General features: G+C 43.1%; 1 protein-coding gene across 3 annotated transcripts in view; it reads left to right on the top strand.

Moving 5' to 3' along the window:
- GRM1 (glutamate metabotropic receptor 1) overlaps positions 1-12337 on the top strand; it is a 428462-nt gene extending 416125 nt beyond the window's left edge. The window contains exons 9-10 of one of the 3 annotated variants that reach the window (XM_059889816.1): positions 1015-1099; positions 8631-8705. In XM_059889816.1, the coding sequence (XP_059745799.1) occupies positions 1015-1075 (61 nt within the window). In that variant the 3' untranslated portion in view covers positions 1076-1099; positions 8631-8705. Of the gene's footprint in view, positions 1-1014; positions 1100-8630 lie in introns of all 3 variants that reach the window. The other 2 variants (XM_005211024.5, NM_001206004.1) reach the window with 2 other exon arrangements.
- Positions 12338-15204: the final 2867 nt, after the last annotated feature.

The raw sequence follows: 15204 nt of genomic DNA on the forward strand, positions 1-15204 counted from the left end.
GGATAATTGTCACCAGGATCTTGGGGTAGATTGGCCCAAGGATGATTGGCAGAGAACATTTATGAGAAAGCCTTATAGTGGATTTCATGACTGCAGTCTTATCCACACCACTCACTGCACCTGCTGATGGTTCTGCTTTAGCATCTTCTTCCCAAAGTCTTTTCTGTGATTGGCTGCCCTCTTAATATGGAATGAGACTAAGATGGCTTTGTCCCACCAACTTCTAAAGAGGGAAGCTCATGTTTCCTTAACTTGTGGGAAATCCAGGTAGCCTCACTCCAACAAATGCTGAAAAGGCCACCTGTGCATGGCCAGCACATCAGCCTTGACACGTCTAGTCAAGGATCTTCTCCACTTACCAGACCCACACACTGTGCTATATAAAGAGACATCCAACCAGGGACTGAGATGAATTTCTTCCCTGGAGGGAGGCTCATCCAGCCTCTTGCCACTTCCCTTCTTTCCACCTCTGGATATGTTCCATCTTGTGAGGGCCAAGAGGTACCTATGACTTTATGTGAAGTTACAGCACTCCTTTTTTGATAACATAATATGGAGTCAAATTAGCACTACAGTTAAAAGTCACAGTGTAAGATGTAAATCTGTAAGCATTCTTTAAGACGGGTGGTGGGTTGGAAGATTCAGATGGAATCCACTGCCTCTAAGAATAAAGGAGTGTATCAAGATTGGAGGGAAAAGAGCCAATTTGGGAGAGACATACACACGGCAAAAAAAAGAAAAAAAGCATCTGCCGCTTGAAAAGAGATGGTCCCACCAGGTAAAGGAAAGAATGCACTCCGCTGATGTGACTTTCAGAATTGGTCCCGGCAGTAAGACACAGCTGGACAGGACAAGGAAAATGCAGGATTTGGAGGTGGAGTGACCCAGAGAAAGGCTCGGGAGGCAGGTTCGGCCCTGCCCCCGCCCAGGCACCGCCTGAGCGGTGTGATTGCCATCTCTATGTACATGTGTAACCACTCACTCACTGGGTATCTTTTTCTTTTCAATCCTCAGGAAGAGGCAGCCAGAATTCTCGCCCACCAGCCAGTGTCCGTCGGCACATGTGCAGCTTTGAAAACCCCCACACTGCAGTGAATGTGTAAGAGAAGCTGCATGGAAAATAGAGTGGTTTGCCCCTTGCTTTCTCTCTCCTGGGTTTTTCTACTTTCTGACATGGAAACAGAAGTGGTGCATGCCATCAAGGACGAGGAGCCATTACGTGCCATGGTTTGCACGACTGCCTTAATTTGATTGTCCATCGTTCTTAAAAGGACACTGTCAAGTTGTTAGTCTTTCTGCTTTTTTTCTTATGTTTTCATGCAAGATGCAACACTTTTTCCCATTCTAGAGGTTCACTTTTGTTTGTGACTCCCACTCACAAGCTTGAAAGTGAATTTTCCCCCTTTACAAATTTGTCAGCTTCTCCTGGGCAAACAGAGCTCTTTTCTTTTCTTTGCTTTTTCTTTCTTTCTTTCTTTTTTTTTTTTTTGCTGCTGCTGCACAAATGTTTGATATGATCCTGTCTGCATTTAAGTAAAGCCATAATTTGGATGGAAGAAATCCATGATGTCAGTTGGAGCCAGGGGGTGGGCACCAAGATACATCTCTGCTAGGTGCCTCCTATCCCCCGGGGAGCACAAAACAAAAGTTTTGTGAGTCCCCCCAAAAAATGAGTTTTGCAAAAGGAAAGGAATTATTTCCCCAGAATTCGGAGTGCTTTTATCAGATTCTATCCATCTGATAAAAACGGTGCATGTTTGGTCCAATTTTTGACCTTTAGATCTTGACAGTGTCTCTTTAAGTCAACAAAAGAACGTAAACCATGTTCAATTCATTGTGCACGGAGTCTGTGGTCATTCTCAGCTGTTCCTTTACAGCCCTTCAAACTCCTGGGAGAGTCAAAGGTACACATTCCTGCAGCAGAAGGGAGCTCCCTGATGAGGTGTCTGTGGCTCAAATAGCTCTTCAGATGAGAAGAGCCCAGTTTGTTCAAATGTTTGCTACTAAGCCTGGCCATGGAGCCCAGTGAACGGGGTCCTAGCGGCTCTTCTCTTCACTCAGTGGAGTGCATTGGGAAATCATGTTCTGACGTCCCCTGGAAAGGCCCCAGTAGAACAAGTGTGGTTTCAATCAAATCACACTGACCCTTAGAGGGAAATAGGTGCGGTTGGGAGGACTCTGCATATGGAGATCAGAGCCTCTCTCATCTTCCAGGATGCATTCTCTCTAATTCTCCCAAGTCCAAAAGCACTGAGTGTTTCTTGCATCAAGGGTTGAGTCTGATCAAGGACACAGTAAGGACATCCTGATGATGATGACAGCTGCTGGCTGCCTGTCAAAAGGAATTGATGGGTCTAGGAGACGTGCTTGTCCTGTCATGACAGCAGGGCCAGAGAGAGAGGAGAGGCACCTAACATTTCATGACTTTAAGGTGAGTGCCTAAAAACAACAAAGGTGGAAAGTGGTCCATCCATGGTAGGTGACAAAAAATAGTGCAGCAGTCAGCAAAGCAAACAGGTTGATGATAAAGAAGTTTTGAAATAAGACTATTCAAGCTTCCTGGAGACAATAAAGGATCAGGAAGAAACTAGTAGCTTCCAAGCTGTGCACCATAGTGTAAGACTGGCTATTTTCAGCCTTAGTTGGTCCCCCAACACCCTCCCCCAAATATATATATATATATATGTTCTTTTTGAGACCTTCGATTTCCACAGCCCTTGTGAACAAGTCAGGCAAAAGGACTAGTGATAGAAATAAAGCTGCCTACTGGATCTTTAAGGTCTGCCTGGATCTCCCCTGCCTGTGAGGAATAGGCCCTGCAGAGCAATGCAGCTGCCCTGTATTTCCAGGGCAAATGTGAGGACTCCAGGTACGGCTGAAGAGCATCAAGGGACTTGCTATTAAAGTGATAAATCTGGAAGCATGGAACATAGAATAAACTATAATGCTTCATCTGAACTTTCTTCAAAGGGAACATAATCTAGGCTCATCTATACTTCCTGGAAGAATGTAACTACAGCTGGTTTACCTCCGCTAAAACAACACTGCTATACCAATACGTTGTCATAAATAAACGGCACCAGAATTTCTTTCCTCACCCAGCAGTCATGATTACGTTCGGCCAAAGGCCATTTAAAATATACTTAGAAAAAAATCTAAGGACTTAGCTGGCAGTCCAGTAGGTAAGACTTTGCCTTCCAGTGCCGGGGGCTGTGGGTTCCATCCCTGGTCCAGGAGCTAAGATCTTATGTGTCTTGCAGCCAAAAAATCCAAAACAAAACATAAGCAATATTGTAACAAATTTAATAAAGACTTTAAAAATGGTCCACATTAAAAAAAGTCTTAAATAAAGAAAAAGTTCAGAAGCCATCAGAATTCTACTCTTCAGTTGGAAATATATTTGTCAGTTTTCTTGAGACAGTAGACCCTAAACCTGGACAAAGTTTATGGGCTCCTCCATACTCTGTTGACCTTCATGAGCTAATTTCATTTGTAGATGTCTTTTTCTTTATTAATTTATTGGAGAAGGCACAATGCTTAATAAAAGCAAGCTTATTTTATTTATCTTGTCTTTTATCCCAAATCATATAACTTTAGGATATTCAACGTGATTGATCTGAAGATTCTCAAAGGAGGATTGTACACTTAGACTTTGTAACATTGTAAATTACAGCAAGTCAAATGATTTTCTGACCAGCTTAGGATGAAGTTAGAATCAGCAAGGAGAGGGATAAAATTCACAATGTTACTTAAGGCTTCATCTCAACAGCAACTTCCATGTTCTCATAATATTAAAAAGCATTTGTTTTCACCGACACATTCAGAAATTCTCTACCTTATAAGCAGTGCTGATTCAATAAGATGAGAAATTTTGAATGTTCAGAGAAGCTTCCAGAGAATCTATACTGAATAGGCAGATTTAGGGGAGGAAGCTTTCAAGAAGGGAAGCTGGAGTTAGTGGGAGTTCTTTGTTTTGAAGACTAGCTTGGGGTTGCCTTAGAAAACAGGAGTCTGACTCAAATGGTTTCAAACAGTTTCCAATGCCTGAGATGCTACAAGGATCACTATTCAAGCTACACTCTGGTACCAGCTTGCTGAAGAACACGGAGGTGAGATACCTGGACAGGGCAGCTCTGGCCTCCCATCCAGGCAGGTCTCCCTTCGGGCAACACCAGCCTTTCCTTGGAAGGCCACATGTCCCGGCCACAGCTGCTGGGTCACAGCAGAGCTGTCCGCAAGCCTGTGGCTGTGGTTTGTTTTTTTAGTGAGCCATTCTCTCCACTCTATGACCCAGTGGCATTTCCTGCTTCCATTTTCATTTTCAAAGAAAACGAATGTTACCCTGCTCAGGTTCCCAGGACTGAGACTTCCCCCCTCAAGGGAAGACCTCGCCTTGCCTGGGCTCCTTGGAAGCCATCCTTCTGTCTGCTGTGTGGCTATTAAGCCCAGTGGCAGAGACTTGAGTTGGACATAAGGGAGACAGGTGTTGAGCAAGCTTCCTCCTCAGGCAGCTTGTGCAGGATGCTTTCCTCCGGATCTCAAACACCCACCCACTGGTATTCCCGTTTTAGGCCTCTCTGGAGCAGAGAGCAGCGTACTCTGCAGATGTAACTAGTACTTACAGAAACAAATAAAACAGACAGGATCACTCTGAATGCCAAAGATATACTAATCTGTTTACACCACCCACTTCCAACTCTTCTCTAAAGTGCTGTAAATAGAGGGTCTTCTGTTTGGGGGGCAGGGGGAGGGATTGTGACACTTATCTAATGAAAGAAAAACCAAACCAAAGCAAAATCCTGAGCTGGTTGGAGCTGGAATTGAGCTCTGCCTGTGGGGTGGAAATCTCATCCTCCCTGTCTCTAGTCCCTCCCAGGCCTAACAGCAATTTCCTCCAATTACTTCAGTATCAGTAAATATATTTAGCCACTCAAGGTATCTTCTGACAAGGTGCTTTCTGACAATTTTGTGGTGTTTCTAAATCAGATTGCTTTTCCTAAGATTAAGGAACCAAGTAACATTAAATAATAGAAGAAAGAAGCCGGCAGCTTTAAAAGACAAGGTATTAAAGCTACCTTGGATTAAATAAAAGTATTATTTCATAGTAATATTGCATCTTTATAATGTATTTATTGCTTTTTACTGCCCCATATTTTATACATTTTTCTCTTCTTAATATCACAGCAATGAGTTCCTAACCTTTTCAAATAGGATAATCACTTTTCATACCAAAACAGTTATCAAATACTCACCTGAACCTGTGATAGTAATTGTACCTTTATTAGCCTGAACACAAAACACACCAAAAACAGCTTCTCAGAACTTAGTTACACTTGTATCTAGAAGTACAATTTATCAATAACAGCATTTTGCATTTAAAAATAGCAGCACATAATCTACAAGGACATAATATTGATTTAGCCTAAAAACAATGCTTTAATGCACATGTAGATTCATGGACCATTCAAGCTGTCTGCTGACCATAGGTTAAAGATAACTAATGCAGAAGGACCAAAGTTTATACCCTGTGCTGTAGTTTCTATGAAATGATGCTTTCCCTCCAATATCTCTGGTTTTTAGGAAGCAATTTATTTTGTCCTTGAAAAAAAAAAAAGGTTAATCTAATTTTCTTAATCTGGTAAAGTCCCTAGGGCATTAGGACTGTTTTCTAATTAAACAGTACTTTACAGAAAATCTAGAGCAAGACTCTGAGGGGAAGGAAAGCTGCTAACTTTGACTGCTGGGGTGGAAATCTCCCCTCACAAGAATAAATATTGTATTGGATGAAACAGAACTGAACTGTGATCATCTCTGTCTGCAAGATGATTAATAATACCTTTCAAAGGATTTAAACAGAGGCTGATAGAGGACTCCTGTACAAGGAGGAAGACAAGGCAAGTCAGTGAGCAAGGGGGTGAACTCAGTCCCAGGAATACAATGTTGCCCTTTTTGTTAGCATATATGGAAACTGGACAATGTTTTGTTTATCTAAGCCTACTGATTGAATTAGGTCAGACTAGCTCTGGAGGGAATTGGTTTTTAAAACACACACACATACACATACACATATACAAATAAATGAAGACATGAGCAGCCTTTTAGTTTAGTGATTTTCTTAATGAGCATGGAGAGGCAAGCATTTGGAGAAGGAAAAAATGTTTCCCTTGCCATTGAAAGGGCTGAAAATCATTGCCATTGGAAAGTATATTAAAGCATATTTAAGCAAAGCAAGAGGCGACTAGGCAGTTTTATACTTTCTGGAAGAGGCATATTAAATGCATAAAGAGAGAAACAGTGTAAGTAGAGTGGGAGATGGAGGAAATTAGGAAAGAGGAAAGTGGGAGGTGAGCTTGCCCAGAATTTCAAATTCAGAGGAGGAACTGTGGATTCTGGTCTTGGCTTTGGCTGGTTGGTTGGCTGTTCCTGGCAGGAACGCCACCAGCTTATTATTTAGTTTGCTCACCTCGGGAGAGAGTTAGCTATTCTAACAAGATTGTATAGAACCTAATAAGTCGGTAATCTCACATTCATAAGCAGTTAGAATCCTTAGAGAATACATTAAGCATACACTTGCATGAAATATTAATTTTTATATCATATTTTTGAGATGAGATTTTTTTATCTGACAATTAAAAATATAGCATAGATTATCAGCTATATGGAGAAACTACCTTCTTCCCAATAAGAAAATTTAGCTAATTATATCTATTTTAGAACTTTTATATGCAGAATTTTCTAGAATTGATATCAGACTTTCTACACAAATCTGTACTTATTTGATTCACTTGACTTTTCAGGATTATAAAATTTGAAATGTCAAAACATTACCGTCATCATATATGTGGCACTCACACATAATTTTTAAAGTATTCATTCTTGTATTTTCAAAATGATTAAGTAAACCATTATGTTAACCATTGATCATTTCCTGTTTTCCAAACAAAAGACTATGATATAAAAAAGTCTATTTCGCATCTCCACCTAAGAAAATATATGCATTTTCCATCTTTCTTTTAATGTCAAAAAATGTGTCATCATTGTGCCACTTCCTCTGTTGTTTTCATGGATAAAAGAAAAAGCAAAATCTTGAAAAAAAATTATTTCCTGATTTAAGTATTAACACTGTTGTTATTAATAGTACCTTATGGTAAGGTACCACCATCTGCTAAAAATTATACGGAAAATAAACTAAGAGTCCAAAAGTAAGACCAGAGTTATTAGAACAGACAGAATTGAATGTGCATATATGCACACAGTGCATCTCATTTTTTTCTTTTTCAGAGATGTATTCTATTTGGTTGGCTTTATGAGGATCCCCGGAGAAGGCAATGGCACCCCACTCCAGTACTCTTGCCTGGAAAATCCCATGGATGGAGGAGCCTAGTGGGCTGCAGTCCATGGGGTCGCTAAGAGTTGGACATGACTGAGCGACTTCTTTCCCTTTTCACTTTCATGCATTGGAGAAGGAAATGGCAACCCACTCCAGTATTCTTGCCTGGAGAATCCCAGGGACGGGGGAGCCTGGTGGGCTGCCGTCTATGGGGTCGCACAGAGTCGGACACAACTGAAGCGACTTAGCATAGCATAGCATAGCATAGCATAGCATAGCATGAGGATCCCATGAAGGGTGTAGGACCCCTGGTGCGCTAAGCCTTTTTTTCCTCAATGATCAATGAAGAAAAGGCCCTGGAGAGGTCTTGATCTCAGTAACTTCTGCTTTGTCTGAATCTTAATCTTATCCTTTTGCATCAATTATGCAAGTACACTAAAACAGGATATGGATATTCATATTTTTCTGGGCTTGCCAGTTCCAGCTCTTTCAAACACACCTACTTAAGTGTTGCCAGTGTGAAAATCCCAAGCTACCTGCTATGAGTGAACTGTGATCCACCATATGCATCAGGAATAATGCTTTGAAATAAAAGGAAACTCGAAAGTTGGGAAACTCTTAAGTGGAGCATGGGTCTGGGTTTTTCTGTCATTTCCTTTTTTTCCCTTTTGTACAGGTGCCATGTGCATGACCATGCTGCATCTAGTACCACAGGAAATATCTGCATATCAGAATGGGCATCTGAGAGGATGTGTTTTACAACCTCACAGGACGATGAAAGTAGTTTTATACGTGGGTCTTAATTTGTTCCAGGGACCAAGAAGAAAGGGAGACAATAGTTATGGTCATTATGCTCTGTTGTCTATGTGTGACTAAGATTTGATTTTTAATTTGTCAATCTTGGGATCTTTCAAAAGCTTGCACTGAGCAACAAATTTTTCACCGCCTTTGAGCGTGTGTGTGTGTGTGTGTGTAATAGCTGTGAAATCAGACTTAAATGAAATAGCTGGTTCTACAACAAGCTGGCTCTTCTCCGCTACAATTTTTCTCAGGGTCAAAATGTCCTGCCTTGTGTTGGGGTGGATGGAATCCCTGGCCACAGCTTCAGAGGCAACCTGCGATCGCTGCAGCTTTTGGAGTCTGATGGGTAAAAGGGAGAGGGTGGGAGTGTGTGCGACAGGCAGATATACAGTGGGAGGGAGTCAAATTGCTTTGAGCTAGGCTTGCAAATGTTCTTTGTGTATGTTATCCTGCATGCGTGAGATGCCCGCAAATAAACCCATCTCTGTTCTATTCATAGTTCTAATGGCAAGTCTGTGTCGTGGTCTGAACCAGGTGGAAGACAGGTGCCCAAAGGTCAGCACATGTGGCACCGGCTCTCGGTGCACGTGAAGGCCAACGAGACGGCCTGCAACCAAACAGCCGTCATCAAACCCCTCACTAAAAGTTACCAAGGCTCCGGAAAGAGCCTGACCTTTTCTGATACCAGCACCAAGACCCTTTACAACGTGGAAGAGGAGGACGCCCAGCCGGTGGGCTTTAGCCCTCCCAGCAGTCCTTCCAGGGCAGCGCCCCGCCGCGTGCCGACCGCGGCCAGCACCCCGCCTCTGCCGCCCCATCTGACGGCCGAGGAGACCCCCCTCTTCCTGGCCGAGCCGGCCATCCCCAAGGGCTTGCCCGCGCCCCTCCAGCAGCCGCCGCTGCCGCAGAAATCCTTCCTGGACCAGCTGCAGGGAGTGGTCAACAATTTCAGCGCCGGGATCCCGGATTTCAGCTCGGTGCTCGCCGTCCCCGGGGCCGCGGGGAACGGGGGGCGGTCCCTGTTCCCGCCCCCGGCGCCCCCGCAGCACCTGCCGTTGCTGCCGCTGCCGCTGAGCCCCTTTGCGGAGGAGCCCGCCTCGCCGCCCGGCGAAGACGACGACGAGGACGACAGCGAGAGGTTCAAGCTGCTGCAGGAGTACCTGTCCGAGCGGGAAGGGAACACCGAGGAGGATGAGCTGGAGGAGGAAGAGGAGGAGGGGGACCTGCCGGCGCCCAGCAAGCCCACCCCGGAGGCCTCGCCCGCCCTGACGCCCCCGTCCCCCTTCCGCGACTCGGTGGCCTCGGGCAGCTCGGTGCCCAGCTCCCCCGTGTCCGAGTCGGTGCTCTGCACCCCTCCCAATGTGACCTACGCCTCGGTCATCCTGAGGGACTATAAGCAGAGCTCGTCCACCCTGTAGGGAGGAGGTGTCCGTGGGGGAAAAGGCCAGAGGTGGTCGGTCAGGGGAGCCTGAGCACCTCCCCCGGAGAGACGTGCGGGAAGCTGGGCGGGGAGCCAAGGCTGGAGGTGGAGGGAGCAAGGATGCGACAGCTGCTGCCGCCTTAGCAAGGCCAGCGCCAGAGGTGCTGGAATCCGCAAGCCAGAAGGGATCCAGGCGAGGATTCCGAGTCTTGAATTCTTCAAAACTTCTCTGGGAAGAAAGGGAATTCCGACAAAGCACAATCCCATATAGTATGTAACTTTTATCGCAAAAAATAAATAAATAAATAAATAAATAAAACCAACCCACATAATCTCTTTGGACCATTGCGCATAGATGTACACGCCCACCAACTTGGCCCGTTTGGAAGGGGACAGCGGGGAGGACCGCTCAGTTAATCATTAGCTCGTCATCCTAGTGTTTCCAACGAGCTTGGTGGAGCCAGGTGGAGCAGGTGGGTGAAGGAGGGGAACCACCCAGAGAACGGTGATGGACAGCAGCTCGTTTCTCAAGCCCTTCTCCCTACTGCGCCCACAGAACCCTGGTATCCGTGACCCTCGGGGGGAACTGGCCCCAAAAGGGGTCCGTCTTCACCGACCACACGCCCATCCAGTGCCAGCCTTGCTGTCATACTTGGAGAAAGGTGCGTGGACACCTTGCTGCTCTGTGATTTTCCTCTATTTAGGAGAACAGGAATAGGAGCAAAATCATCAACCAAAAGCGCTTCATCAGTAGTGCTAAGGGAGGGCAGAAGGAGAAACAGGCCCGTGCAGAGGCTTGGGGCTTTGAACAAAATCAGCAAAATCAGCTTCCCGCATCTGATGCTCGCTTATTGGTGATTTCTTAAAAAAAAAAAAAAAAAAAGGCCAGATGAGATTGTTTTGAGAGTAGCAGAAGACATTTGCGGATTTACCTGTGTGCCAAGGGGGCTCTCCTTTGCCCTTACGTTAAAGAGAACAAACCACATGGCAAAATCGTTACCTTCCATTTACTGTAGCAAATAATACTTACCAGTTGAACTTTCTAAGATGCAGTATGTATTTGGTGCCATTGTTTCTCCTATGTACTACAGAAACAAATCTATCTTTGAACTTAATGGTGTACTCATAGCAGCTATTATTGGTTTCAATGACAAATAATTCTTTCCAAGTGTCACCGAAGTCCTTGTAACTAGCAAGTGAATGTGTTCCTGTGTCCTTGTATATCCGTGATAACAAAAACTGTGCAATGTAATGTCAATCTAACTGCAACTAGAAGACTGTCTCTCTGATATAGTATAGATATTTTTATGTTCCAGTAATGTTTTATATACCATTATCATCAATATCTACAGGAGCTCTTTGAAGGTTGGAGTGCTCTGGTCAAATGTTTTTCATATGCTGCTCAGATGGTCCTTCTTCTTTTAAGAGGGAACTTATTTTTCAGATATTTTATGATGTGGAAATATGTTATTAATGAAGTGGTTTGAAGATTTGTTATACTAAAAGTTCACAAAAACTGTGGGTAACAGGAAAAAGGTAGATTTTATATAATTGCACACATCATTATTAAAACATAAGATTGAAATAGTATTTACATTATTTCTGTTTCCTTTATGATTTTTTTTTTAATTTTACACTGCTACTTGAGCTATATGTGCTTAAAGCATACACTAACCACTGTCTTGTCATAATTTTTCAATTTATTTATTCCTCACTTTTTGATTTCTTTTCATTTTTATTTCCATGTTCTTTCATTCATATATTTTCACTGCCCTAGCTTTTCTATTTCTTTTTGTTATTTGTGGTGTGTAATATCCATGTCTGTGTAATCCAGCTGTTTCATTTTTACTCCTCCCTTTCCCTCCAATAAAAGAGATTTTTCTTGCTGTTTTGATTCTTGTATTATTTGGGAATGAATCTTATCCCCTTAAATATCTTTGTTTATGCCTTATGTTCAGTCGTTTAATGTGCTTCCTTCATGTTAAAGCTACTGATTTCTCAGCCAAAAATGATCTTAGACTCTTTAAATACCCACTGCATCATTTGTTCAGAATTTAACATCCACTCCAATGTTTGAGGCTCATATTTCTTATGTCTTCCCATATCCTACTGCCAAATGTAGTCAGTTTTATATCAAGAAAAGACTGCCTTTTCTTTTAAAAAAAATTATTTTGTTATACCTTTGATAGAAAGACTCATGACTGAAATGTGATTTCAGTTCCATTTTCACTGTCATGAGGCAGAATGAGGGAAATGGATGGTTCTAGTGCTTGATATATGATCTGCTAATTGGCAAACTAGCAAGGGAAAGTATACAGTCTAATATTAGTGAAACATGTTTTTTATCCTAATGCCATTGACGTCTGTTCTTAATATCAGAACTTGTGCATTCAGAAACTTTTAAAGTAAGAATAGATCAGAAAAACGTCTACTATTCAAATACTATGTCAGTTTGTCCTGAGGTTTTAGTCTCAGATGTTCGGTGAAAACATTCAACACCAGTCACATTATTACTCTGAATGCCTACAATTACCATGATTAAAAGTTTTCCTGAATACAATAGATTATTAGCTCTTAAATCATAATTGTTCAAAATTGGAAATGTACACATACATACCCTATACAAAAAGGGCAGAAACTTTCCACCTTAATGTATGTGCTTATACAAGTTGTTTAGCTTCTGGTGAAAGTGTTTTCCTTCGGCTCGTTACTGCCTTTTGTCAAATAATCTTGATAATGCTGTATAATAAATATTTTCTATTTATTAAACGAGTATGTTCCCTCTCTCTAGTTTGTAAGCATGACAATGACAGAAATTGACTGGTATAAAAAACAATTTCAATGGTTTGATTTTGCTCAGAACACGTCTTTTAGGTGAAAGCTGGAGATCACCACACAAAATCTACAGACCAGGTAGGTGACAAAGCAGAGCGTAATTTGATTATGAGGAAGGATGTATCAGTTTAAAGTGAACTCCAGAATTTAAATTTTAAGTAGTGTGGCAGACATTGTCATCTAAGCTTTTTTGATAGAATGTGTGAGGTTGACAAACTCCTGCATCGCCAGCAAAGCTTTAGAGACAGAGGCATCCGAAAGCCCCATCATTGCTTCATTCATGCCCCCCACAGCCTTTTTCCCCTTGGCTCACACTCTAGGGGCACCTGGTTTCTTACATCCTGCTCATCCCAACTTCTATTCCCCTGCGTTTCAATAGAGACTTCACTGGTCCTCAAAACAATGGAGCCTCTTTTATTCACATCTCTGAATGAGACACCTGCAACGTAAAGCATCTACCAAGTGTCATTTGAAGGGAAAACTTGGTGATACCAGGGCCACATCCATGAGATCGTGGTGCATTTAGAGGGAAAGAGCAGCCTCGATCCAGAAAGGCTGATGTTGAAGAAACTACCAGAATCCGGAGCTGAGACACCAGGGTTATCTGCATTGTGCCCAGAAAATAGAATGAAAAGTTATGAAATGGGGGCTTGGTGTCTGATGAGGAAAACCCATAGGAGAGAGAAGGAGAAGCAAAGAATGAGGAAGAAAAGGAGAAAATGATAACATTTCAGATATTTAGTCCAAAGAAGCAGCCATATATCATCATGAGTCATTAAGGCCTCTGCTTAGCTTCCCTGGTGGCTCAGACGGTAAAGTGTCTGCCTGCAATGTGGGAGACCTGGGTTTGATCCCTGGGTTGGGAAGATCTCCTGGAGAAGGAAATGGCAACCCACTCCAGTATTCTTGCCTGGAGATTCCATGGACGGAGGAGCCTGGTAGGCTACAGTCCACAGGGTCACAAAGAGTCAGACACAACTGAGCGAGTATTTTGCTTTGCTTTGGAGAGTCCAGAAGCTTCATCACAACGGAGATATTTGGAGATGGTGAAATTGGAATTCAGATACTACAAACGTATGAGGGACTACCCCAACAATTTCTATCCTGAGTAGCCACCAAAGAGAAGAGAAGCAACATATTTTTAAACCTATTCTGGGCCAGAAATGTTTCAGTGTCCCCCCTCCTCCCACCTCCACCCCTCGAGATCTTAGTTCGCTGACTAGTGATGGAACCCCCAGGCCCTGCAGTGGAAGCATGGAGTCTCAACCTCTGGAAGGCCAGAGAAGTCCCTGCAGCTCCTTTGCATTCATTCTCAGTTAATCTTCCCAGTACTACAGCCATAGGAATATTTTAAAGAACTAAAATAATTTGCACTTGCCCAAATTCTCCTAGATAGTAAGTGACTCAGCAGGGATTGACCCCCATACAAAGCCAGTGAATTTGTGCTCTTCTCCAGAACCCAGGATAATACATAGGAGTCACTGTCAATTGGGACTGTTCTCCCTTTCATATTCCCATATTTTATTCACATCTGAGATTATATTATAACTTACATGTCTCTTTCCCTGATCAGATCAGATCAGATCAGTCGCTCAGTCATGTCCAACTCTTTGCAACCCCATGAATCACAGCACGCCAGGCCTCCCTGTCCATCACCAACTCCCAGAGTTCACTCAGACTCATGTCCATCGAGTCAGTGATGCCATCCAGCCATCTCATCCTCTGTCGTCCCCTTCTCTTCTTGCCCCCAATCCCTCCCAGCATCAGAGTGTTTTCCAATGAGTCAACTCTTCACATGAGGTGGCCAAAGTACTGGAGTTTCAGCTTTAGCATCATTCCTTCCAAAGAAATCCCAGGGCTGATCTCCTTTAGAATGGACTGGTTGGATCTCCTTGCAGTCCAAGGGACTCTCAAGAGTCTTCTCCAACACCACAGTTCAAAAGCATCAATTCTTCGGTGCTCAGCCTTCTTCACAGTCCAACTCTCACATCCATACATGACCACAGGAAAAACCATAGCCTTGACTAGACAAACCTTTGTTGGCAAAGTAACGTCTCTGCTTTTGAATATGCTATCTAGGTTGGTCATAACTTTCCTTCCAAGGAGTAAGCGTCTTTTAATTTCATGGCTGCAGTCACCATCTGTAGTGATTTTGGAGCCCAGAAAAATAAAGTCTGACACTGTTTCCACTGTTTGCCCATCTATTTCCCATGAAGTGATGGGACCGGATGCCATGATCTTCATTTTCTGAATGTTGAGCTTAAAGCCAACTTTTTCACTCTCCACTTTCACCTTCATCAAGAGGCTTTTTAGTTCCCCTTCACTTTCTGCCATAAGGGTGGTGTCATCTGCATATCTGAGGTTATTGATATTTCTCCTGAAGAGACTGTTATTTCTTTTTTGTGTTCTAATATCTGATTTCTGAGTCTTCAAGGCAAAGCAGACACTCAGTAAGTATTTGCTGAGAAAGTAAATGAGTATTTACTATATAACACTATATAGTTTTCCCAGCCCAGTTCTCTGAAAATTTGTTCCAAGATCCTTATGGAGTCCAGAGCTCTGTATTTCTACCTACTGATCCTAAATCTGCCAACTGAAATAGCACATGTTTTCATCATGAAAAACAAGCTCTTCTTTTGGCATCAGAGAGAGCAGTCCCACTGGGCAGCAGGTCTGCTTTGCCTGCAGAAGAGGGTGGCAATACTCAGTGTTCCCTGAGCACAGCCAGAGGTCTGGCAAGGTAGTGCTAGGTGTGGGAAACAGCGTCCTCTTCAGGAGAACTGCAGATAAGACACAGACTGCTGGAGAAGGCACCAGT

This window comes from Bos taurus, chromosome 9 (assembly GCF_002263795.3).
Source record: "Bos taurus isolate L1 Dominette 01449 registration number 42190680 breed Hereford chromosome 9, ARS-UCD2.0, whole genome shotgun sequence".
Classification (NCBI taxonomy): domain Eukaryota; kingdom Metazoa; phylum Chordata; class Mammalia; order Artiodactyla; family Bovidae; genus Bos; species Bos taurus.